Raw genomic sequence first — 27,858 nt, forward strand, 5'->3', positions numbered from 1 at the left:
GTGAATTCTCTTATGTTTAACAAGATGTAATTTTAGTGTAAAACATTTCCCACATTCTGAACATGAATATGGCTTCTCCCCTGTGTGAATTTTCTGATGTGTAACAAGATTTGATTTCCCTGCAAAACATTTACCACATTCTAAACATGAATATGGCTTCTCCCCTGTGTGAGTTCTCTTATGTCTAACAAGATGTAATTTTAGTGTAAAACATTTTCCACATTCTGAACATGAATATGGCTTCTCTCCTGTGTGAATTTTGTAATGTGTAACAAGATTTGATTGTCCTGTAAAACATTTACCACATTCTGAACATGAATATGGCTTCTCTCCTGTGTGAATTTTTTGATGTGTAACAAGATTTGATTTCCCTGTAAAACATTTATCACATTCTGAACATGAATATGGTTTCTCTCCTGTGTGAATTCTCACATGTGTAACAAGTTTTGATTTATTTGGAAAACACTTCCCGCATTCTGAACATGAATATGGTTTCTCTCTTATATGAATTCTCTTGTGTGTAGAAAGATATGATTTATATTTAAAACATTCCCCACATTCTGAACATGAATATGGCTTATCTCCTGTATGAATTTTCTGATGTGTAACAAGATTTGATTTCACTGTAAAACATTTACCACATTCTGAACATGAATACGGCTTCTCTCCTGTGTGAATTCTCACATGTGTAACAAGTTTTGATTTATTCGGAAAACACTTCCCACATTCTGAACATGAATATGGCTTCTCACCTGTATGAATTCCTCTGTGTGTAAAAAGACCTGATCTTTCTGTGAACTCTTTACCACAGTGAGACCTTTCACCCCTTTTCTGACCTGTACCTGTGGTAACAATCTTTGATTGGTCAGGAGAAGGTCCCTCATGATTACGAGGATTATAGGATATATCTGCACTGTGAAGTCCTGGATGTACATTAAGGGTAATGATGTTTTCTCCTGAAGACTGCTGCAGGATATCTTCATCCTTTAGTGATAACAAACATTTTTCCTCAGAATTCTTGCTGGGATTTTCTGTTAAGATAAAACTTAATTTAAGATCACATCTGACACAGAATTTCAAAGTAAGTAAGTACACCAGCCTTATCATGTCTAAGAAATCTCCTTAATACTACATGTCATCTGTATTGAGAAATTTAGTGAGAGAGTCTCTATTATATATTCTTTTTTTAATTAAAGTTTTACATCCAACAAATATGTAGCAGCTGCACATTTGTTACAGCAGTAATAAGTAATAAAGATATAAAATCTTCTATTATCACCTGATTATTTTTATATTACATATGTAAACTGCCTCATAGAAACATATAAGAAAAGAAACAAAAATAAAACTAAATGAAAGTAATAAACCTTTCAAGTATCAGATATGGTCAGAGCCTGTAGGGAGAGTTTTATATCTCATCTAATTCCGACAACAGTCCAAGATTGAGAGTCAGAGGGAGTATCTGAGATTTCCCCAAACTAAGACTGCTCTTCTATCTTCATCATCCCTTCTAGCTACAGTATGTTGGAGCGGTTTTTGGGGTGTGCTTTCTCCATAGGTCCCACAAGGTTTTAAATACTTCATATCTGTTTAGTCTGCAGTAATTTGCTCCACAGAGAACCTCTATAATATTATGGACAATCTGGTCCTGACCACACAATCCTATATTTATTAAGATCATGAGGTGAAGCGCACTTCTCAGTAGTGATGAAAGGCATAGGCAATATTCCAATTCGCGATATTTCGCAAATTGTTAGCTGAATATTCGCAATAAATTCACAAATTCGGGATTGCAAAAATCGGCAATGTAATATGTATGTATTGCGCACTCAACTTCATTATCTATAACATAAAACAGTCACACAAAAGCTATAAGCCAAAAGCTGGGTATGTGCAAGCCAACTATCCATGAGACAGGTACAGTCAGCATACCTGACAATGGCAGCCTTGTGCACTATGAAACATACAAAACCAGCTTTATATTTTTATTATAAAACTAAAAAACTTACAATCAAACAATTTTATCTAAAGTTACTCAAGAAGCACATTCCACATGTTAATATTCCACGATGTAGCAGCTGTAACACCTAAACGTTTTCTGTCACGTAAATAAAAAACATAAATCTCACTTAAAGCAAGTTTGATGCATTCTTTTTCATCAATGAAGTCTCTCCTGAACAACAAAATATTACGAACTTTCCATAATGCATTTTTCAAGCAGTTCACCATAGTCCATAATACCTGCTTCTTACCTGTCTGTGGCACAGTACAAAGTCCATACATTACTAGTTCGCGATTCAAGAAGCCAATATCACAAGTATGCTTCAGCAAGACACCCATCCTCCTCCATAAGTCCTGTGCATACTTACAATTCCACATTACGCGGAGAGAGGTTTCATCCATATCACAGTCACTTCTTGGACACTTTGCCATTGACACCAGTCCTCTCCTGTGCTGAAAGTCTCTCGTCAGTAGACAATCCTGCATTACCATCCAGGCTAAGTCTTTTAAACAGTTCGAGAGGTAAGCGCAATTACACAGCTTCCAACATTCCAAAGATTTGGCTTCTGTATAATTTGAGACTGGACAGACTTGTTCCTTATTATTCAGATGTATTTTTTTTTAGCATTATCCAAACAAACAGTCTCTTTCACATTTCTCTAGGGAGTACTGTCGAATGATCTTCACAATTAATACATATTGCCTTGGTGGGACAAGCAACACTAGTATTGTTAAAGGAAATTGTATCCATTGGCGTTTCTGGAACAAATGTCCTGCTGCATACTTTAGGGAAAAAGACCAGGTATTCTCGGTTCTATTAATCATCCTGAAGCACAGGGAAAAGAATTGCAGGTACAGAAGTTTCTTAATATTAGGTATCCCTTTGCCTCTTAAATTTTTTTGTTTATACATTGTCTCTTCACTTTCTCCATTTTTGAGCTCCAAATAAACTGAAAGATTACTCTCTGAAGATATTTCAGACACTGATCATTTGGAGGGAAGACTACATTCAAGTACAGTAGAATTGGGATTATTAGGGCTTTAATGATCACATTTTTCCCTTTTATTGTTAATTTGTGCAGTTTCCAAAACTCCACTTTCTTTTGGACTTTTGCTTTGACTTCCTCCCAACTCTTTTGACTGTTGCTATTGTCATCAAAAAGTATTTTTATCTGCTCTTTTTGTATTTTTATATCCGGGATATTTGCTTCTCTCCAATCTCCTATGGAAAAGCAATCACACTTCGTTCTATTAAGATGAAAGGCAGAAGCTTGGCAAAAGAATTCCATAATATGTACGGCTCTTCTCAATGCAGGTATTGTTGTACATAAGATTGTAACATCATCCATGTAGGCCCCTGTTTTAACAGTAAGTCCATTACCACCAGGTATAGAGATACCCTTGATTACCTTGTCTTTTCATAGTAGCAATAGTAGTGGCTCCAAAACACAAATAAACAGAATGGGTGACAAGGGGCAACCTCGCTTGACTCCGGAAAACAAAGTGACTTTTCCCAGACAGAAAGCCATTAATAAGAATTTGGCTGAAGGATTCTCTGTAGAGCAATGATATCTGTTTTATTACAACATCTGGAAAGTTCATTTGCTTCAGCACCAAATACAGAAACTCATGTGACACTCTGCTTTGAGAAAGTCCAAGGATAGTATGGCTAGATCTTGTTTTCTCTCATTCTGATACCAGATACAGACTCCTATTATGTTGAGATTTTCCCATACTCCTCTACCTGGGACTGCACATACTTGGTCTTTATGTATTACTTTGCCAATTACTTTTTTAATCCGGTTCACAAGCAACTTGGCCATAACTTTGTAATCGGTATTTAGGAGTGTGATTGGTCTCCAATTTTCTAATTGCGATTTATTGCCTTTTTTGTATAGTAATGTCACAATACCTTTCCTCCAAGATTCTGGCAACACTTCTGTATTTAAAGGTTCCTTGAAGATAGCCATCAGGTCTCATTTCAATACACTCTAGAATGTTAAGTAAAATTCTACTGTAAGTCAATCAGACCTTGGAGTTTTCTTTTTTGCGAAACCTTTAAAGACAGTATGCAATTCTTCTAGCGAGATGTCCTTGCAGAGCATTTCTTGCTCCTCTTTCTCCAGCTTGTTTTCTAAAGAGTTTAAGGGCACTTTCACACTAGCGTTATTCTTTTCCGGCATTGAGTTCCGTCCTAGGGGCTCAATACCGGAAAAAAAACTGATCAGTTTTATCCTTATGCATTCTGAATGGAGAGCAATCCATTCAGTATGCATCAGGATGCCTTCAGTTCAGTCATTTTACCTTTTCAGGACGGAGATAATACTGCATCATGCTGCGGCATTTTCTCCGTCCTAAATTCAGGAACATTTGCAGGAATACTGGATCCGGCATTATTTTCCATTGAAATGCATTAATGCCGGATACTGCCCCAAATGTTCCGGCAAAACGGATCTGTTTTTGCGGTCTGCGCATGCTAAGACCTTTAAAAATGTGAAAAAGATAAATACCGGATCCGTTTTTCCAGATGACACCAGAGAGACGGATCTGGCATTTCAATGCATTTGTCAGATTGATCCGCATCCGGATCCGTCTGACAAATGCCATCCGTTTGCATAGGTATTGACGGATCCGGCAGGCAGTTTCGGCGATGGAACTGCCTGCCGAAATCCTCTAACGCAAGTATGAAAGTACCCTTAACCTCTTCAGGACACATGACATACCAGTACGTCATGTGTATTTCCGATCACCGCCGCCCGGTGGGCGGTGATTGGAACCCGGTACCTGCTCAAATCATTGACCAGGCACCTTGGCTAAATGCGCGGGGGAATCCCGTGACCCCCCCAAACCGCAGACTTGCGGTTTGCGGCTTTTACCTGCGGTTTGCGGCGGCTGGCGGCAGTGTCATCGGGTCCCCATGCGGCTGTAGGGGGGACCCGATGGCATGGAAGGCAGCGCGATGCCTAAGGAAGGCATCGCGTTGCCTTCTGGTGACGAGGCTGTGAGATCTAGCCCCCTGGATCCCACAGGCCGGAAGCTGTATGAGTAAGACTCACTGTATTACTCATATAGCCAATGCATTCCAATACAGATATATTGGAATGCATTGTAAAGGGATTAGACCCCCAAAAGTTGAAGTCCCAAAGTGGGACAAAAAATAAAGTGAAGAAAAAAAGTTGAAAAAATTAAGTTTTCCACCCAAAAAATTAAAAGTTTCAAGCAAAAATAAACAAAAACTTAATTTTCCCCAAATAAAGTTAAAAAAAATTGGCAAAAAATAGGGGGGGAAAAAAAGTATACATATTAGGTATCGCCGTGTCCGTATTGACTGGCTCTATAAACATATCACATGACCTAACCCCTCAGATGAACACCATAAAAAATAAAAACTGTGCTAAATAAACCATTTTTTTGTCACCTTACATCACAAAAAGTACAACAGCAAGCGATCAAAAAGGCGTTTGCCCACCAAAATAGTACAAATCTAACCGTCACCTCATTCTGCCAAAAATGAGCCCCTACCTGAGACAATCGCCCAAAAAATAAAAAAAACTATGGCTCAGAATATGGAGACACTAAAACATCTTTTTTTTTTGTTTCAAAAATGATATTATTCTGTAAAACTTACATAAATAAAACAAAAAGTATACATATTAGGTATCGCCGCATCCGTATCGACCGGCTCTACAAAAATATCACATGAACTAACCCCTCAGATGAACACCGTAAAAAAATTAAAATAAAAACTGTGCAAAATAAAAAAAAATTGTCACCTTACATCACAAAAAGTGTAATGGCAAGCGATCAAAAAGTCACACGCACCCCAAAATAGTGCCAATAAAACCATCATCTCATCCCGCAAAAATCATACCCTACCCAAGGTAATTATGGCTCTCAGACTATGGAAACACTAAAACATAATTTTATTTGTTTAAAAAAAAGAAATCATTGTGTAAAACTCACATAAATAAATAATAAATTATACATATTAGGTATCGCTGCGTCCGTGACAACCTGGTCTATAAAAATACCACATGATCTAACCTGTCAGATAAATGTTGTAAATAACAAAAAATAAAAACGGTGCCAAAACAGCTATTTCTTGTTACCTTGCCTCACAAAAAGTGTAATCTAGAGCAACCAAAAATCATATGTACCCTAAACTAGTACCAACAAAACTTCCACCCTATCCCGTAGTTTCTAAAATGGGGTCGCTTTTATGGAGTTTCTACTCTAGGGTTGCATTAGAGGGGCTTAAAATGGGACATGGTGTAAAAAAAAAAAACAGTCCAGCAAAATCCTCCTTCCAAAAACCGTATGGCATTCCTTTCCTTCTGCGCCCTGCCGTGTGCCCGTACAGTAGTTTACGACCACATTTAGGGTGTTTCTGTAAACTATAACTATTTTTGTAGGTATTACTATGTATTATAGACGTAGAGAAATTGAAACTTGTAAATTTGCAATTTTTTACTAATTTTTGGTAAATTTGGTATTTTTTTATAAATAAAAATTACTTTTTTTTACTTCATTTTACCAGTGTCATGAAGTACAATATGTGATGAAAGAAACAGTCTCAGAATGGCCTGGATAAGTCAAAGCGTTTTAAAGTTATCTCCACTTAAAGTGACACTGGTCAGATTTGCAAAAAATGGCCTGGTCCTTAAAGGGAACCTGTCCTGTGGATATTTGATTATAATCTAAGTAATTATATACAATCATTAACTACTAAAAAGTACCTTAGATGTATTCACTTACTGGTGTGACAGATGGTTACCTTATAATATGCACACAAAGATGCTGCATGCTAATGAGCTGATTTGAGTCCAGCGTGATGTCATAGAGTCCAGCGTTTTTTTTAATTCAGAGCTATAGCCACTCCCCTGCCCACCTGCTGCTGATTCATATGGAAAATAACTGTCAATCAGCAGCAGGTAGGCGAGGAGAGTCAGGAGCTCATGAATATTCAGGACTCATCATTATGAGCTGGAGCTTTTCAATACAAGATGTTGGCAGATTGACCGGGTCAATTAAAGAAAGTGACCCAGCATTGTGCTAAGAGAATCAGTCACTTATTTATGTTGCCCTTAGTTGGGACACCATAAAACTGGTGACAGGTTCCCTTTAAGGTGAAATAAGGCTGTGTCCTAAAGGGGTTAAACAGCTCTTGATAAAATTGTTTGATTTTTTTAAGCATTTCTTCTTTCTTTCTTTGTTTCACCACCGATATTTTATATTATTGTTTTTTGCCCAGTAGTTTTTTTTGAAAAATAATCTTGTACATTTTTCATCAGCTTCAAGCTGCTTCACTTTGGTAATAAATATAATTTTTTTGCCTTTCTGGTAAATTGCCTTTTTAATTTCTCCATTTGTTTTCTCTATCAGGTCCTGGCCTGGTCCTTAAAGGGAACCTGTCCTGTGGATATTTGATTATAATCTAAGTAATTATATACAATCATTAACTACTAAAAAGTACCTTAGATGTATTCACTTACTGGTGTGACAGATGGTTACCTTATAATATGCACACAAAGATGCCACATGCCGCATGCTAATAAGCTGATTTGAGTCCAGCGTGATGTCATAGAGTCCAGCGTTTTTTTTAATTCAGAGCTATAGCCACTCCCCTGCCCACCTGCTGCTGATTCATATGGAAAATAACTGTCAATCAGCAGCAGGTAGGCGAGGAGAGTCAGGAGCTCATGAATATTCAGGACTCATCATTATGAGCTGGAGCTTTTCAATACAAGATGTTGGCAGATTGACTGGGTCAATTAAAGAAAGTGACCCAGCATTGTGCTAAGAGAATCAGTCACTTATTTATGTTGCCCTTAGTTGGGACACCATAAAACTGGTGACAGGTTCCCTTTAAGGTGAAATAAGGCTGTGTCCTAAAGGGGTTAAACAGCTCTTGATAAAATTGTTTGATTTTTTTAAGCATTTCTTCTTTCTTTCTTTGTTTCACCACCGATATTTTATATTATTGTTTTTTGCCCAGTAGTTTTTTTTGAAAAATAATCTTGTACATTTTTCATCAGCTTCAAGCTGCTTCACTTTGGTAATAAATATAATTTTTTTGCCTTTCTGGTAAATTGCCTTTTTAATTTCTCCATTTGTTTTCTCTATCAGGTCTGAGACATCGATGCCTCCATTTCTCAACTTCAGGCAAATCTGTAGTTTGGTATTAAGATTTTTGAACCACAGTTATTTCTCTTTTACTTTTTGAATTCCAATTTTGAGGAAGAATTCTTTAGTTTTAGTTTTTACATATTCCCACCATAGCAATATAGACGTGAACTTTTCTTTATAACAAGTCCATTTCTTGTAGTTTTAAACAAATACTTTTTTTTACATCTTCATTATTCAATAGATCCACATTTAGCCTCCATACGTCTTTGCCTTTTCCACCTTCAGTTACTTGAATTTGCGCTAGAAGCAACTTATGATCAGAGAAGATATTACCCTCCAGGGACATCGTCACAGGCTTCAGGACTTTGTCCTTTACATTACTCCAAATGTCAATTAAATTAAAGTCCAAAAGCAACATAAGTTGCTTCACTGTTTTGTCCCTTCTTCTTACTTGATCACCACTGGTGATTGACCAGCTAAGAAAGGTTGTATGTCCTCTAGCATCTCAGCTATTTCATGAAGTTCAGGTGAAGCATATACATTTAGTAAAGTGATTTCTCTGCCATTAAAGTAGATATTTACTAATAAAGCTCTTTCTGGAATCAATTGAATGTATACAATGATTTGGCAACTATTTCCTTTGAATAGTATTCTAACTCCATCAGCTCTGTTATTGTTGTCTCCAGAGCACAATGAAGGGCCCTGTGTCCAACTTTCCCTTAGGTCTGCGTAGTTTGGGGAGTATTCTATTCCACATTCTTGTAAAAAGATGATGTCGCAGTTGACTGTCTCCAGATAAGCCAAAACAGCAGCTCTCTTAGGTGCTCCCTTAATACTCCTTACGTTAAGGGAGGAGATTTATAGCGTATCAGACATTGTCCAGTAGAAAAGCATTGTGCATCAGGTCATTTCATCAGATGAACTACTTGACATAAATTGAACTAATGGCTCTGGTGATGCAGAGCTCTAAAACTGAAGAATGTGCATTGGATCAGATAAGGTCACGCTTGGTCTTAAGCCGCTCTCGCTCTCATCTGCACTTGACGGGATGCTCTTTTGACACTGAGAACCTGTTCTTCATGACCACTCACTTTTCTTTTTGTTTCTTTTGTCTGTAGGTCCATGTCTTCTTCTCCTGCGATCGTCCCCTCCACTCCTGCGTCAGTAGCAGGTTCCCCTGCCACCTTTGCAGGAGCAGATTTTCCAGGAGCACTCTTCACAGGATCCACCATTTTCTCCTTCATCAGCACTCTGGATGTTCCAGGTACGCTCGTAGTCTCAGGTTTCTCTGGTTCTTTCATAGCGGGTGCAGCTCCAGCCTTTTTAGGGGCCTCCGGTTCTTTTGTAGGTCCCTTGCCTACGGCAACATCCGCATAGGACCGAGCTCTACCCCGCTTTGGACAGTCTTTAAATGAATGACCTTCCATCCTGCATAGGTTACATATAATTACATTCTGACAGTCGGCGCTTTTATGCCCTGCTTGTTGGCACTTCCCGCAAAATCCTGCCTCCTCTTTACAGTTGGCCAAATTTATGACACTTTCGACAAAATTCCGGCATCCCTGGATAATAAATGTCTCTTCCAATTGTTTGCTTTATTCATAAGCTTCCGGCCAGATTTCAAAGTTAAAGGGGTTGTCTGGGTTTAGAGCTGAACCCGGACAAACCTCTATTTTCACCCAGGCAGCCCCCTATACTCTCCTTTGCGCTGTGCTAAATCGCATCCGCCCGGCAGTGTGTTCGGTGACATCACCGGCTCCGATGGGCGTGCTTTAGAGCTGCCCTAGCCGTTTTTCTGGCTAGAGTAGTGCTAAAGCCCGCCCATCAGTGCCGTTGAAGACCCCCAGAAGACATGTTCCCGGAGAGCTGTATAGTGGGATCTAGGTTATAGACATCTGACTGCTGATATCACAGCCTAAGGTTGTTCTAGAGGAAAATCCTGAAGACAAAATGTCCCCCTGTGACTTGTGTGCAGAGTTGTCAGGAGACCTTGTGTGTAGTCAGATGTCTCCTCAGTTCTTGCCCCCAGCCTCATTTATGAAATAAATAAGTAAGATGAGTTTTCTTCTCTGCTGTTATTATTGGGGGATTTCTTCAGTAATTTATTTGATTTAAAGACATCACCAAAATATCTGGATTTTATTGTAATACAGTCCTGATGAAAAGTTTAAGACCTCTTGAAAAATGGCAAAAAATCATATTGTACATTGTTGGATCTTAACAAGGTTCCAAGTAGAGCTTCAACATGCAACAAGAAGAAATGGGAGTGTGACAAAACATTTTTTGAGCATTAAATTAATTGAAAATAACGATTAAACTGAAACAGGCTGTTTTTCAGCTGATCCAAATTTTAGGACCACATGCCTTTAAAAGGCCAAATCTGTGCAAAGATGTGGATTCATTGTCATTCTCTGTCAGGTAGTCACACGTTGTGATGGCAAAGGCAAAAAAAACTCTCCCTTATTGAACGTGGCCGGGTTGTTGAACTACATAAGCAGGGTCTCTCACAGCCGCCATCGCTGCTGAGGTGGGACGCAGTAAGACAGTCATTTGGAATTTCTTAAATGATCCTGAGGGTTATGGAACAGAAAAAGTCAAGTGGAAGACCCAAAAAATGTAATCAGCACTGAGCCGGAGGATCCAATTGGCTGTCCGTCAAGACACTGGACGATCCTCGACCCAAATTAAGGCCCTTACTGGTGCTGACTTCAGCCCCATAACCATCAGACGGCATCTGAGACTAAAGGGCTTCAAAAACAAAAAACGTCTTCAAAGACCTCGTCTCCTTGAACGCCACAGAACTGCTCGTTTGGACTTTGCAAGAGAGCACCAAACATGGGACATTCAAAGGTGGAAGAAAGTTTTAGTCTCTGATGAGATTTTTTTTTACCTTGATGGTCCTGATACTTTCCAACGTTACTGGCATGACAAGCAGATCCCACCTGAGATGTTCTCTACGCGCCACAGTGGAGGGGGCGCCATAATGGTCTGGGGTGCTTTTTCCTTCAGTGGAACAATGGAGCTTCAGGAAGTGCAGGGGCATCAAACGGCCGCTGGCTATGTCCAGATGTTGCAGAGAGCATTCCTCATGACTGAGGGCCCTCGTCTGTGTGGTAACGAGTGGGTTTTTCAACAGGACAACGCTACAGTACACAATGCCTGCAGGACAAGGGACTTCTTCCAGGAGAATAACATCACTCTTTTGGCCCATCCTGCGTGTTCCCCTGATCTAAATCCAATTGAGAACCTTTGGGGATGGATGGCAAGGGAAGTTTACAAAAATGGACAACAGTTCCAGACAGTAGATGGCCTTCGTGCGGCCGTCTTCACTACTTGGAGAAATGTTCCCACTCATCTCATGGAAACACTTGCATCAAGCATGCCGAAACAATAACGGCAGAGCTACTCATTACTGAGCTCAGGTTTGGAAGTTGGATTTCTGTTTTGACGGGGGTTTTTTTTTGGAGGTGTGGTCCTAAACTTTTGATCAGCTGAAAAACAGCCTGTTTCAGTTTAATCGTTGTTTTCATTAAATTGAATGCTCATTCTTCTTGTTGCATGTTGAAGCTCTACTTGGAACCTTGTTAAGATCCAGCCATGCTAAATAGGATTATTTGCCATTTTCAAGTGGTCTTAAACTTTTGATCAGGACTGTATCTGCTGACGAGCCCAAAATGATGCTTAACCCTAGCACAGCAGCCGGTGATCAGATTCTCCTCCTGCCCTGAAGGCACCAAGGACATAATCTGAAGTCACTTTCCCCATTCATGATTCCATACCTGTGGTCACATCTCCTGGAATGTCCTCCTCCACCTCACTCCTACACGGGGGATCGCCCATCATCCTCTCCTCTTCATCCTCCACTTTAATATCAGTCAGAAATTCCCCCTGATTTGTCATCTGTAACAATTCAGTACAATACAGCAGACAGGTGGAAAATCTAACAGATCCACAGAAGAGACCCCCACAATCTATGACCCCTCTATGACTGCAGGACCCCCTATATAGATGTGTACAGGGCTCAGCTCCATCTACCTGAGGGTTCTCTGGGACCTTCTCCTCTGGACAGTCCTGGGAATACAGAGGACGGGGACATCTCTCTGGTGGATTTCTCCTCCTGGATCCATCTGTGGAGACACAAGCACACAGTGACTGAATACATGGCCTCCTGTAGATCTGTCTATAGATCAGACTCTTCTCTCAGATCCTTCACTTCTAGGTTTAGTGATCGGAGGAGATAACACTGGAGGGTTTCCTGATATCTCCTTCTGACAGAAGCTCCGACATCATGCTCTATACAGTCACACAGGGGCGGACATTGCCCAGAAGCTCCATGTATAATCTACAATGTATACGCTGCACATGACGGCTCTTACCTTGTGATATAAGAGGCTGGTGCTCCTCCATTACATGTCACTGCACACACGTGTACACACTGCACATGACGGCTCTTACCTTGTGATATAAGAGGCTGGTGCTCCTCCATTACATGTCACTGCACACGTGTATACACTGCACATGACGGCTCTTACCCTGTGATATAAGAGGCTGGTGCTCCTCCATCATGGCCTCCTTGTACAGGTCCTTGTGTCCTTCTATATACTCCCACTCCTCCATGGAGAAATAGACAGTGACATCCTGAGACCTTATAGGAACCTGACAACACAATGACACCGTCATCACCCAGACCCCTCCAGTGCTGTTACTGGAGAATTTCCCAGCATTCCCAGCAGTGTCACCTCTCCAGTCAGCAGCTCCATCATCTTCTGGGTGAGTTCTAGGATCTTCTGCTCATGTATCAGGGGGTGAGGGGGAGGCTCTGTGATGGGGGGAGGGGTCCTGCTCCGCCCTCCTGACTCCTGGAGATGGATGATGGGAGTCACACAGTCCCCCGATGTCTTCTTCTCTATTGTGTACTCCTGTGGATGGAGAGAGACACTTAGGGAATAAACCCTTCAGGGGCCATGTGCTCTCCTCCGGGTACAACGTGCCTACTTACCTCCTCATGGCTCCTACAACATGACTATTGGTCACTGGTCACATGACACATCACTCACCATACTGGGGGCTGATCTTCAGGTTCTCCATCACTTGGAAGGTCTGGAGGCCGTTCTCCAGGACCCTGGACTCTTCCTATCACTTCCTATGATGGATTCTCTTTCCCGATGTCTGACTTGTTACAGAATACAATAAGGAGGAGAGAAATCTAGAAAAGTTTACCTCTCCGCTCAGCAGGGAGATGATCTCCAAGGTGAGGTCTAATATTCTTCTGCTGATCTCCTTCATGTCCATCCTTGGTGGTCATTCAGGAGAAGAGGAGAGAACTGGAGGAGCTGGAGGCTTCTAGTACTGCAGGCGCCTTTATGAGAAGAGGAGAGGAAATCATCCAGGGGACAAGACCAGATGTCACCTCCAGAACCGCACTGCCTGAGCCTGGAGGGGCCCCGCTTCTCAGAGCCCCCACCACATGGATTCCAGGGGCCCCAACATGGAGATCTCTGGTGGCTCCACAGGAGATAAATGTCTGATAGATGCAGGTCCCACCTCTGGGCTGTGCTCAGCTGTGTCCAGAACTCCTAGAGAAGAGACTGGAGAGAGCTGAGCTCAGGCCGGGCCCCGCTCCATTCATTCTCCTCCTGGAGGCAGGGGCCCCTCACCAGGACAGTCAGGGGCCAGCGAATGATGACAACCCCCACTATCCCCACTACTCCTCCCCCATCATACTAAGCTGAGGAGCTGAGAAGGATTCCTTGTGTGTAATGGAGGAGAATCTCCAGAGGTGACATGTCTGAGCTCTCCACCACACTGTCTCCTCACAGCTCATCTTACCTGCAGGCTGGAGGAATGGCTGATACCAGAGAGAACAAGAGCCCTGACTACCGACCAGGACCTGCCCAGTATCTGCTGCACTGCCAGAGCTGAAGGACCTGGGTGATGTCACCGTCATGTGATCAGTGCAGGGGGCGGGGCTCAGCAGTGGAGAAGAGGTGGTGAAGGACCTGGGGTGATGTCACTGTCATGTGATCAGTGCTGGGGGCGGGGTTGAACTTTAAAAAAGATCACATGATGATGACATCACCCCAGGTCCTAGAAGTCCTAGAAGCCTCCAGCTCCTCCAGTTCTCTCCTCTTCTCCTGAATGACCACCAAGGATGGACAGGAAGGAGATCAGCAGAAGAATATTAGACCTCACCTTGGAGATCATCTCCCTGCTGAGCGGAGAGGTAAACTGTTCTAGATTTCTCTCCTCTGAACAAGTCAGCAAAGAAAAATATGGGGGTCAGTCAGCACATCCCAATGTGCAGGTGCACTTTGCTACAACTGAAAACACAAAGTAAAAAATACAATGCAACAGCACTCTGCAAACCACATAAAGTGCAAAAAAGTTAAGTATTCTAATGCTATGCTTATTTTGTAAATTAGCGATGCTTGGCAAATACATTTTGTACAAAATTATTTGGGCCCTTCTGCCGCACGTCAAGATGATCTCTGTAAGACGGGAACCTAACACTAGAGGTATAGGGTGGACTCTCTTTGCATTCGTTGGTAGCCATCTGGCACCGGAAGAGGTGTGGAGTGTGCTCGGCATACATGTTGGTACCTGCATTCCCTGGATTCGGTGGAGGCAATTTTGGCACCAAAAATGACAAAAATCAAAGGATGCCCAGCATGCATGTGGAACCTACACTCCCTAAATTTTATGGTAGCCGTCATGGCACAAAACAGGTTTAATTTAGTGTTAGGTTCCCGTCTTACAGAGATCGCCTTGTTGTGTGGCAGTCGGGTCCAAATAATTTTGTACAAAATGTATTTGTCAAGCATCTCTAATTTACAAAATAAGCATAGCATTACAGGGAGTGCAGAATTATTAGGCAAGTTGTATTTTTGAGGATTAATTTTATTATTGAACAACAACCATGTTCTCAATGAACCCAAAAAACTCATTAATATCAAAGCTGAATATTTTTGGAAGTAGTTTTTAGTTTGTTTTTAGTTTTAGTTATTTTAGGGGGATATCTGTGTGTGCAGGTGACTATTACTGTGCATAATTATTAGGCAACTTAACAAAAAACAAATATATACCCATTTCAATTATTTATTTTTACCAGTGAAACCAATATAACATCTCAACATTCACAAATATACATTTCTGACATTCAAAAACAAAACAAAAACAAATCAGTGACCAATATAGCCACCTTTCTTTGCAAGGACACTCAAAAGCCTGCCATCCATGGATTCTGTCAGTGTTTTGATCTGTTCACCATCAACATTGCGTGCAGCAGCAACCACAGCCTCCCAGACACTGTTCAGAGAGGTGTACTGTTTTCCCTCCTTGTAAATCTCACATTTGATGATGGACCACAGGTTCTCAATGGGGTTCAGATCAGGTGAACAAGGAGGCCATGTCATTAGATTTTCTTCTTTTATACCCTTTCTTGCCAGCCACACTGTGGAGTACTTGGACGCGTGTGATGGAGCATTGTCCTGCATGAAAATCATGTTTTTCTTGAAGGATGCAGACTTCTTCCTGTACCACTGCTTGAAGAAGGTGTCTTCCAGAAACTGGCAGTAGGACTGGGAGTTGAGCTTGACTCCATCCTCAACCCGAAAAGGCCCCACAAGCTCATCTTTGATGATACCAGCCCAAACCAGTACTCCACCTCCACCTTGCTGGCGTCTGAGTCGGACTGGAGCTCTCTGCCCTTTACCAATCCAGCCACGGGCCCATCCATCTGGCCCATCAAGACTCACTCTCATTTCATCAGTCCATAAAACCTTAGAAAAATCAGTCTTTAGATATTTCTTGGCCCAGTCTTGACGTTTCAGCTTGTGTGTCTTGTTCAGTGGTGGTCGTCTTTCAGCCTTTCTTACCTTGGCCATGTCTCTGAGTATTGCACACCTTGTGCTTTTGGGCACTCCAGTGATGTTGCAGCTCTGAAATATGGCCAAACTGGTGGCAAGTGGCATCTTGGCAGCTGCATGCTTGACTTTTCTCAGTTCATGGGCAGTTATTTTGCGCCTTGGTTTTTCCACACGCTTCTTGCAACCCTGTTGACTATTTTGAATGAAACGCCTGATTGTTCGATGATCACGCTTCAGAAGCTTTGCAATTTTAAGAGTGCTGCATCCCTCTGCAAGATATCTCACTATTTTTGACTTTTCTGAGCCTGTCAAGTCCTTCTTTTGACCCATTTTGCCAAAGGAAAGGAAGTTGCCAAATAATTATGCACACCTAATATAGGGTGTTGATGTCATTAGACCACACCCCTTCTCATTACAGAGATGCACATCACCTAATATGCTTAATTGGTAGTAGGCTTTCGAGCCTATACAGCTTGGAGTAAGACAACATGCATAAAGAGGATGATGTGGTCAAAATACTCATTTGCCTAATAATTCTGCACTCCCTGTAGAATACTTAACTTTTTTGTACTTTATGTGGTTTGCAGAGTGCTGTTGCATTGTATTTTTTTTACTCTGTAACAAGTCAGACATCGGGAAGGAGAATCCATTATAGGAAGTGATAGGAAGAGTCCAGGGTCCTGGAGAACGGCCTCCAGACCTTCCAAGTGATGGAGAACCTGAAGATCTGCCCCCAGTATGGTGAGTGATGTGTCATGTGACCAGTTACCAATAGTCATGATGTAGGAGCCATGAGGAGGTAAGTAGGCACGTTGTACCAGGAGGAGAGGGCCGGAGGAGAGCACATGGCCCCTGAAGGGTTTATTCCCTAAGTGTCTCTCTCCATCCACAGGAGTACACAATAGTAAAGAAGACATCGGGGGACTGTGTGACTCCCATCATCCATCTCCAGGAGTCAGGAGGGCGGAGCAGGACCCCTCCCCCCATCACAGAGCCTCCCCCTCACCCCCTGATACATGAGCAGAAGATCCTAGAACTCACCCACAAGATGATGGAGCTGCTGACTGGAGAGGTGACACTGCTGGGAATGCTGGGAAATTCTCCAGTAACAGCACTGGAGGGGTCTGGGTGATGACGGTGTCATTGTGTTGTCAGGTTCCTATAAGGTGTCAGGACGTCACTGTCTATTTCTCCATGGAGGAGTGGGAGTATATAGAAGGACACAAGGACCTGTACAAGGAGGCCATGATGGAGGAGCACCAGCCTCTTATATCACAAGGTAAGAGCCGTCATGTGCAGTGTATACACGTGTGTGCAGTGACATGTAATGGAGGAGCACCAGCCTCTAATATCACAAGTTAAGAGCCGTCATGTGCAGTGTATACACGTGTGTGCAGTGACATATAATAGAGGAGCACCAGCCTCTTATATCACAGGGTTAGACCCGTCATGTGCAGTGTATACACGTGTGTGCAGTGACATGTAATGGAGGAGCACCAGCCTCTTATATCACAAGGAAAGAGCCGTCATGTGCAGTGTATACACGAGTTGGCAGTGACATGTAATGAAGGAGCACCAGTCTCTTATATCACAAGGTAGGGCCCGTCATGTGCAGTGTATACACATGTGTGCAGTGACATGTAATGGAGGAGCACCAGCCTCTTATATAACAGGGTAAGACCCGTCATGTGCAGTGTATACACGTGTGTGCAGTGACATGTAATGGAGGAGCTCCAGCCTCTTATATCAGAAGGTAAGACCCGTTATGTGCAGTGTATACACGTGTGTGCAGTGACATGTAATGGAGGAGCACCAGCCTCTTATATCACAAGGTAAGAGCCGTCATGTGCAGTGTATACACGTGTGTGCAGTGACATGTAATGGAGGAGCACCAGCCTCTTATATCACAAGGTAAGACCCGTCATGTGCAGTGTATACACGTGTGTGCAGTGACATGTAATGGAGGAGCACCAGCCTCTTATATCACAAGGTAAGAGCCGTCATGTGCAGTGTATACACGTGTGTGCAGTGACATGTAATGGAGGAGCACCAGCCTCTTATATCACAGGGTAAGACCCATCATGTGCAGTGTATACACGTGTGTGCAGTGACATGTAATGGAGGAGCACCAGCCTCTTATATCACAAGGAAAGAGCTGTCATGTGCAGTGTATACACGTGTTGGCAGTGACATGTAATGGAACAGCACTAGCCTCTTCTATCACAAGGTAAGACACGTCATGTGCAGTGTATACACGTGTGTGCAGTGACATGTAATGGAGGAGCACCAGCCTCCTATATCACAAGGTAAGAGCCGTCATGTGCAGTGTATACACGTGTGTGCAGTGACATGTAATGGAGGAGCACCAGCCTCTTATATCACAAGGTGAGACCCGTCATGTGCAGTGTATACACGTGTGTGTAGTGACATGTAATGGAGGAGCACCAGCCTTTTATATCACAAGGTAAGACCCGTCATGTGCAGTGTATACACGTGTGTGCAGTGACATGTAATGGAGGAGCACCAGCCTCTTATATCACAAGGTAAGACCCGTCATGTGCAGTGTATACACGTGTGTGCAGTGACATGTAATGGAGGAGCACCAGTCTATTATATCACAGGGTAAGACCCGTCATGTGCAGTGTATACACGTGTGTGCAGTGACATGTAATGGAAGAGCACCAGCATCTTATATCACAGGGTAAGACCCGTCATGTGCAGTGTATACACGTGTGTGCAGTGACATGTAATGGAGGAGCACCAGCGTCTTATATCAAAAGGTAAGAGCCGTCATGTGCAGTGTATACACGTGTGTGCAGTGACATGTAATGGAGGAGCACCAGCCTCTTATATCACAAGGTAAGAGCCGTCATGTGCAGTGTATACACGTGTGTGCAGTGACATGTAATGGAGGAGCACCAGCCTCTTATATCACAAGGTAAGAGCCGTCATGTGCAGTGTATACACGTGCGTGCAGTGACATGTAATGGAGGAGCACCAGCTTCTTATATCACAAGGTAAGAGCTGTCATGTGCAGTGTATACACGTGTGTGCAGTGACATATAATAGAGGAGCACCAGCCTCTTATATCACAAGGTAAGAGCCGTCATGTGCAGTGTATACACGTGTGTGCAGTGACATGTAATGGAGGAACATCAGCCTCTTCTATCACAAGGTAAGAAACGTCATGTGCAATGTATACACGTGTGTGCAGTGACATGTAATGGAGGAGCACCAACCTCTTATATCACAAGGTAAGAGCCGTCATGTGCAGTGTGTACACGTGTGTGCAGTGACATGTAATGGAGGAGCACCAGCCTCTTATATCACAAGGTAAGAGCCGTCATGTGCAGTGTATACACGTGTGTGCAGTGACATGTAATGAAGGAGCACCAGCCTCTTATATCACAGGGTAAGAGCCGTCATGTGCAGTGTATACACGTGTGTGCAGTGACATGTAATGGAGGAGCACCAGCCTCTTATATCACAAGGTAAGAGCCGTCATGTGCGGTGTATACACGTGTCTGCAGTGACATGTAATGGAGGAGCACCAGCCTCTTATATCACAAGGTAAGAGCCGTCATGTGCAGTGTATACACGTGTGTGCAGTGACATGTAATGGAGGAGCACCAGCCTCTTATATCACAAGGTAAGAGCCGTCATGTGCAGTGTATACACGTGTGTGCAGTGACATGTAATGGAGGAGCACCAGCCTCTTATATCACAAGGTAAGACCCGTCATATGCAGTGTATACACGTGTGTGCAGTGACATGTAATGGAGGAGCACCAGCCTCTTATATCACAAGGTAAGAGCCGTCATGTGCAGTGTATACACGTGCGTGCAGTGACATGTAATGGAGGAGCACCAGCTTCTTATATCACAAGGTAAGAGCCGTCATGTGCAGTGTATACACGTGTGTGCAGTGACATATAATAGAGGAGCACCAGCCTCTTATATCACAAGGTAAGAGCCGTCATGTGCAGTGTATACACGTGTGTACAGTGACATGTAATGGAGGAGCACCAGCCTCTTATATCACAAGGAAAGATCCGTCATGTGCAGTGTATACACGTGTTGGAAGTGATATGTAATGGAACAGCACTAGCCTCTTCTATCACAAGGTAATAAACGTCATGTGCAATGTATACACGTGTGTGCAGTGACATGTAATGAAGGAGCACCAGCCTCTTATATCACAAGGTAAGAGCCGTCATGTGCAGTGTATACACGTGTGTGCAGTGACATGTAATGGAGAAGCACCAGCCTCTTATATCAGAAGGTAAGAGCCGTCATGTGCAGTGTATACACGTGTGTGCAGTGACATATAATGGAGGAGCACCAGCCTCTTATATCACAAGGTAAGACTTGTCATGTGTAGTGTATACACGTGTGTGCAGTGACATGTAATGGAGGAGCACCAGCCTCTTATATCACAAGGTAAAAGCTGTCATGTGCAGTGTATACACGTGTGTGCAGTGACATGTAATGGAGGAACACCAGCCTCTTATATCACAAGGTAAGAGCCGTCATGTGCAGTGTATACACGTGTGTGCAGTGACATATAATGGAGGAGCACCAGCCTCTTGTATCACAAGGTAAGTCCTGTCATGTGCAGTGTATACACGTGTGTGCAGTGACATATAATGGAGGAGCACCAGCCTCTTATATCACAAGGTAAGAGCCGTCATGTGCAGTGTATACACGTGTGTGCAGTGACATGTAATGGAGGAGCACCAGCCTCTTATATCACAAGGTAAGAGCCGTCATGTGCAGTGTATACACGTGTGTGCAGTGACATGTAATGGAGGAGCACCAGCCTCTTATATCACAAGGTAAGACCCGTCATATGCAGTGTGTGCAGTGACATGTAATGAAGGAGCACCAGTCTCTTATATCACAAGGTAGGGCCCGTCATGTGCAGTGACATGTAATGGAGGAGCACCAGCATCTTATATAACAGGGTAAGACCCGTCATGTGCAGTGTATACACGTGTGTGCAGTGACATGTAATGGAGGAGCACCAGCCTCTTATATCACAAGGTAAGAGCCGTCATGTGCAGTGTGTACACGTGTGTGCAGTGACATGTAATGGAGGAGCTCCAGCCTCTTATATCACAAGGTAAGAGCCGTCATGTGCAGTGTATACACGTGTGTGCAGTGACATGTAATGGAGGAGCACCAGCCTCTTATATCACACGGTAAGAGCCGTCATGTGCAGTGTATACACGTGTGTGCAGTGACATGTAATGGAGGAGCTCCAGCCGCTTACATCACAAGATAAGAGCCGTCATGTGCAGTGTATACACGTGTGTGCAGTGACATGTAATGGAGGATCACCAGCCTCTTATATCACAAGGTAAGAGCCGTCATGTGCAGTGTGTACACGTGTGTGCAGTGACATGTAATGGAGGAGCACCAGCCTCTTATATCACAAGGTAAGAGCCCTCATGTGCAGCGTATACATTGTAGATTATACATGGAGCTTCTGGGCAATGTCCGCCCCTGTATGACTGTATAGAGCCTGACGTCGGAGCTTCTGTCAGAGGGAGATATCAGGAAACCCTCCAGTGTTATTTCCTCCGATCACTAAACCTAGAAGTGAAGAAGCTGAGAGAAGAGTCTGATCTATAGACAGATCTACAGGAGGCCATGTATTCAGTCACTGTGTGCTTGTGTCTCCACAGATGGATCCAGGAGGAGAAATCCACCAGAGAGATGTCCCCGTCCTCTGTATTCCCAGGACTGTCCAGAGGAGAAGGTCCCAGAGAACCCTCAGGTAGATGGAGCTGAGCCCTATAGACATCTATATAGGGGGTCCTGCAGTCATAGAGGGGTCATATATTGTGGGGGTCTCTTCTGTGGATCTGTTAGATTTCCCACCTGTCTGCTGTATTGTACTGAATTATTACAGATGACAAATCAGGGGGAAGATATGACTGATATTAAAGTGGAGGATGAAGAGGAGAGGATGATGGGCGATCCCCCGTGTAAGAGTGAGGTGGAGGAGGACATTCCAGGACATGTCTCCACAGGTATGGAATCATGAATGGGGAAAGTGACTTCCGATTATGTCCTTGGTGCCTTCAGGGCAGGAGGAGAATCTGATCACCGGCTGCTGTGCTAGGGTTAAGCATCATTTTGGGCTCGTCAGCAGATACAGTCCTGATCAAAAGTTTAAGACCACTTGAAAATGGCAAATAATCCTATTTAGCATGGCTGGATCTTAACAAGGTTCCAAGTAGAGCTTCAACATGCAACAAGAAGAATGAGCATTCAATTTAATGAAAACAACGATTAAACTGAAACAGGCTGTTTTTCAGCTGATCAAAAGTTTAGGACCACACCTCCAAAAAAAACCTAAACCCCCCCAAAACAGAAATCCAACCTCCAAACATGAGCTCAGTAATGAGTAGCTCCGCCGTTATTGTTTCGGCATGCTTGATGCAAGCGTTTCCATGAGGTGAGTGGGAACATTTCTCCAAGTGGTGAAGACAGCCGCACGAAGGCCATCTACTGTCTGGAACTGTTGTCCATTTTTGTAAACTTCCCTTGCCATCCATCCCCAAAGGTTCTCAATTGGATTTAGATCAGGGGAACACGCAGGATGGGCCAAAAGAGTGATGTTATTCTCCTGGAAGAAGTCCCTTGTCCTGCGGGCATTGTGTACTGTAGCGTTGTCCTGTTGAAAAACCCACTCGTTACCACACAGACGAGGGCCCTCAGTCATGAGGAATGGTCTCTGCAACATCTGGACATAGCCAGCGGCCGTTTGATGCCCCTGCACTTCCTGAAGCTCCATTGTTCCACTGAAGGAAAAAGCACCCCAGACCATTATGGCGCCCCCTCCACTGTGGCGCGTAGAAAACATCTCAGGTGGGATCTGCTTGTCATGCCAGTAACGTTGGGAACCATCAGGACCATACAAGGTTAAATTTTTTCTCATCAGAGAATAAACCTTTCTTCCACCTTTGCATGTCCCATGTTTGGTGGTCTCTTGCAAAGTCCAAACGAGCAGTTCTGTGGCGTTCAAGGAGACGAGGCCTTTGAAGACGTTTTTTGTTTTTGAAGCCCTTTAGTCTCAGATGCCGTCTGATGGTTATGGGGCTGCAGTCAGCACCAGTAAGGGCCTTAATTTGGGTCGAGGATCGTCCAGTGTCTTGACGGACAGCCAATTGGATCCTCCGGCTCAGTGCTGATAAAAAATTTTTGGGTCTTCCACTTGACTTTTTTTGTTCCATAACCCTCAGGATCATTTAAGAAATTCCAAATGACTGTCTTACTGCGTCCCACCTCAGCAGCGATGGCGCGCTGTGAGAGACCCTGCTTATGTAGTTCAACAACCCGGCCACGTTCAAAAAGGGAGAGTTTTTTTGCCTTTGCCATCACAACGTGTGACTACCTGACAGAAAATGACAATGAATCCACATCTTTGCACAGATTTGGCCTTTTAAAGGCATGTGGTCCTAAACTTTGGATCAGCTGAAAAACAGCCTGTTTCAGTTTAATCGTTATTTTCAATTAATTGAATGCTCAAAAAATGTTTTGTCTCACTCCCATTTCTTAGTGCAGCATGTTGAAGCTCTACTTGGAACCTTGTTAAGATCCAGCCATGCTAAATATGATTTTTTTGCCATTTTTCAAGTGGTCTTAAACTTTTGATTAGGACTGTACTACAAAAAAATCCTGATATTTTGGTGATGTCTTTAAATCAAATAAATTACTGAATAAATCCCCCAATAATAACAGCAGAGAAGAAAACTCCTCTTACTTCTTTATTTCATATATGAGGCTGGGGGGCAAGAACTGAGGAGACATCTGACAACTCTGCACACAAGTCACAGGGGACATGTTGTCTTCAGGATTTTCCTATAGAAAAAGCTTAGGCTGTGATATCAGCAGTCAGATGTCTATAACCTAGATCCCACTATACAGCTCTCCGGGAATATGTCTTCTGGGGGTCTCCTATAAGGGTCTATGGAGGGAACCTTTCCCCCCTTATGCCCCCTCTCTGAGCGGTGACCGGCTGATGTCTATAACCTAGATCCCACTATACAGCTCTCCGGGAATATGTCTTCTGGGGGTCTCCTATAAGGGTCTATGGAGGGAACCTTTTCCCCCCTTATGCCCCCTCTCTGAGCGGTGACTGCTGATGTCTATAATCTAGTGCCCACTATACAGCTCTCCGGGAACATGTCTTCTGGGGGTCTCCTATAAGGGTCTATGGAGAGAACCTTTCCCCCCTTATGCCCCCTCTCTGAGCGGTGACGGCTGATGTCTATAATCTAGTGCCCACTATACAGCTCTCCGGGAACATGTCTTCTGGGGGTCTCCTATAAGGGTCTATGGAGGGAACCTTCCCCCCCTTATGCCCCCTCTCTGAGCGGTGACCGGCTGATGTCTATAATCTAGTGCCCACTATACAGCTCTCCGGGGACATGTCTTCTGGGGGTCTCCTATAAGGGTCTATGGAGGGAACCTTCCCCCCCTTATGCCCCCTCTCTGAGCGGTGACCGGCTGATGTCTATAATCTAGTGCCCACTATACAGCTCTCCGGGAACATGTCTTCTGGGGGTCTCCTATAAGGGTCTATGAGGGAACCTTTCCCCCCTTATGCCCCCTCTCTGAGCGGTGACGGCTGATGTCTATAATCTAGTGCCCACTATACAGCTCTCCGGGAACATGTCTTCTGGGGGTCTCCTATAAGGGTCTATGAGGGAACCTTTCCCCCCTTATGCCCCCTCTCTGAGCGGTGATCGGCTGATGTCTATAATCTAGTGCCCACTATACAGCTCTCCGGGAACATGTCTTCTGGGGGTCTCCTATAAGGGTCTATGGAGGGAACCTTTCCCCCCTTATGCCCCCTCTCTGAGCGGTGACAGGCTGATGTCTATAACCTAGTGCCCACTATACAGCTCTCCGGGAACATGTCTTCTGGGGGTCTCCTATAAGGGTCTATGGGGAGAACCTTTCCCCCCTTATGCCCCCTCTCTGAGCGGTGACCGGCCGATGTCTATAATGTAGTGCCCACTATACAGCTCTCCGGGAACATGTCTTCTGGGGGTCTCCTATAAGGGTCTATGGAGGGAACCTTTCCCCCCTTATGCCCGCTCTCTGAGCGGTGACAGGCTGATGTCTATAATCTAGTGCCCACTATACAGCTCTCCGCGAACATGTCTTCTGGGGGTCTCCTATAAGGGTCTATGGAGGGAACCTTTCCCCCCCCTTATGCCCCCTCTCTGAGCGGTGACGGCTGATGTCTCTGGTCTATCACATATCTGTGACTCTGCAGTAGTTCTGGAGAAGTCATTGATTGTGGCAGTGCAGTGTGAGTGCTAGGAGTCCAGAGATTAGGCTCTTACTGCCCACCTGCCGCTGATTGACAGCCTTCTCCCTGTATTCATCAGATATGGGGGGCCATATCTGATGAATACACTGGACTCATAATGGAAATGTCTATCATATGTGTAGCAACATCTAAGTGGTTAAGACGAGGCTGGGTCTCCATCTATCTGGCCATAGGCACCCCAAAATGTAATCAGGTACAATGGCGCCCAGAGGCCTCACAAAGACCCCAGACCTGCTGTGTAATAGGAGACCCCAGCGGTACAGCCTAATAGATCGCCGGTCAGTGTACTACCGCCAGTAATGCTATGGAAAACTATGAACTGCAGAGCATTATACAAGTGATAAAAGGATCACAGCTTCAAGTCTCCTAGGAAGAAGGACATGTGGGATTCTTCCCCCTCCGCACAAAAAAACTAAAAGAAAAAAAACCGTATACAATGAAAAATAACGTTGTTAGAATTGTTCTATATATTTGGTTCAGACACATTTATAACGACCCCTAGAATAAAGAGAACGTATTCATATAGAACAGAGCAGTGTGTAAAAAAACAAAAAGTTTGATTCACAATTTTTTCCATTCTCCACCCCCCAAATTTTTTTAATTAGTCAGTAAATTATAAGTTCCCCAAAATGGAACCATTAAAAATGACAACTCAGTAAAACAATAAGAGCCTGGTACCGACACATCGACGGGAACAGGAAATAGTTGTGTCTTGTAAGGAAAAAAAAAAAAAAAAAAACTTTTTTTGTTCATAAAATATATTTGTATTGAGCAAAACATCATAAATAATCTCCATCTCTGGTGTCACATCATTCGTGCCGTCCTATTGAATAACGGTCACACGTTGTTTTTACTGCGCAATAAACGGCAAAACAAACCACAAGGAACATTGGAGGAATAGCGGGGCTTTATGTGTTCCCTCAAATAAAATTAATAAAACCTAAACCGATTACATGTGCCCCAAAATGGTGCCATCAAGAAATACAAGTCATGAGATAAAAAACTCAAAAGACGTCTATAAACCCGAGATCTGGTGACTGTGCGGCCATTAGACCGAAATTCTGTGCAGATTGAAATCTCGAAAGAAGAAGAGAAGAAAAGCAAGCTGTTTATTTTGTGAACGACCTTCTACTAAAGACTTTGAACGTGAAGAAGGGAAGCATTCTTGCCCTCAACGATTGACAACGACTGTGACAACTTGTACGAGCAGCTGAAAATCCATCACGCTGATCCTATTCTACATGGACTTAATTTTGTTTTACTCTACTCGACGGGGGAAATTCCACTAATTGTACACATGTACAATCTCTTTGTTTCCTTATGTGATACAGAATTTTTAATTAGGACTTTGTTCCATTATTACAAGACAGACATACAGACATACATATAACATGCATCCATGTCCTACCTTTTCCACATGTTTCTGAAGCCCGTTTTCTTATAGGAAATTCTTCGCCGGTAGTGAAGTTTTATTAGACTGGGTGACGTACCGGGTCCCTTGCAGGAGCGCTGAAGCCTCTTCTTCCAGCTGCTCAGGGAGCCCGGTGACGTCAACGGCACTGATGGGTGGGCTTTAGCACTACTCTAGCCAGAAAAACGGCTAGGGCAGCGCTGAAGCACGCCCATCAGAGCCGGTGACGTCACCAAACACACTGCGGGCGGATGCGATTTAGTACAGCGCAAAGGAGAGTATAGGGGGCTGCCTGGGTGAAAATAGAGGTTTGTCCGGGTTCAGCTCTGAACCCAGACAACCCCTTTAACTTTGAAATCTGTCCGGAAGCTTATGAATAAAGCGGACTTATGGACCGGAAAGTATACAATTTTTGTCACCTTCAGGGAGGACCCTGGAGGAATTGGAGGATTAAATCTCCCCCCATTAAGCTTCACAATTGGAAGAGACAGAGGGTACCTTTATTATCCAGGGATGCCGGAATTTTGTCGAAAGTGTCATTAATTTGGCCAACTGTAAAGAGGAGGCAGGATTTTGCGGGAAGTGCCAACAAGCAGGGCATAAAAGCGCTGACTGTCAGAATGTAATTATATGTAACCTATGCAGGATGGAAGGTCATGCCTTTAAAGACTGTCCAAAGCGGATGTTGCCGTAGGCAAGGGACCTACAAAAGAACCGGAGGCCCCTAAAAATGCTGGAGCTGCACCCGCTATGAAAGAACAAGAGAAACCTGAGACTACAAGCGTACCTGGAACATCCAGAGTGCTGATGAAGGAGAAAATGGTGGATCCTGTGAAGAGTGCTCCTGGAAAATCTGCTCCTGCAAAGGTGGCAGGGGAACCTTCTACTGACGCAGGAGTGAAGGGGACGATCGCAGGAGAAGAAGACATGGACCTACAGACAAAAGAAACAAAAAGAAAAGTGAGTGGTCATGAAGAACAGGTTCTCAGTGTCAAAAGAGCATCCCGTCAAGTGCAGATGAGAGCGAGAGCCGCTTAAGACCAAGCGTGACCTTATCTGATCCAATGCACATTCTTCAGTTTTAGAGCTTAGCATCACCAGAGCCAT

The 27,858-nt window shown here is 43.7% G+C and overlaps 1 protein-coding gene across 1 annotated transcript; it reads right to left on the reverse strand.

The window, feature by feature from the left end:
- LOC120990627 (oocyte zinc finger protein XlCOF6.1-like) lies at positions 1-27,858 on the reverse strand (the record flags this gene model as incomplete). Its single annotated transcript, XM_040419546.1, has 4 exons — positions 27,803-27,858; positions 27,539-27,684; positions 11,907-11,957; positions 1-1,031 (listed from the first exon to the last, which is right to left on the reverse strand). Coding segments are annotated over exons 1-4 (1,284 nt in total), but the record flags the coding sequence as incomplete, so codon positions are not given.

Source organism: Bufo bufo, chromosome 2, assembly GCF_905171765.1.
Source record: "Bufo bufo chromosome 2, aBufBuf1.1, whole genome shotgun sequence".
In the NCBI taxonomy this organism is placed as follows: Eukaryota; Metazoa; Chordata; class Amphibia; order Anura; family Bufonidae; genus Bufo; species Bufo bufo.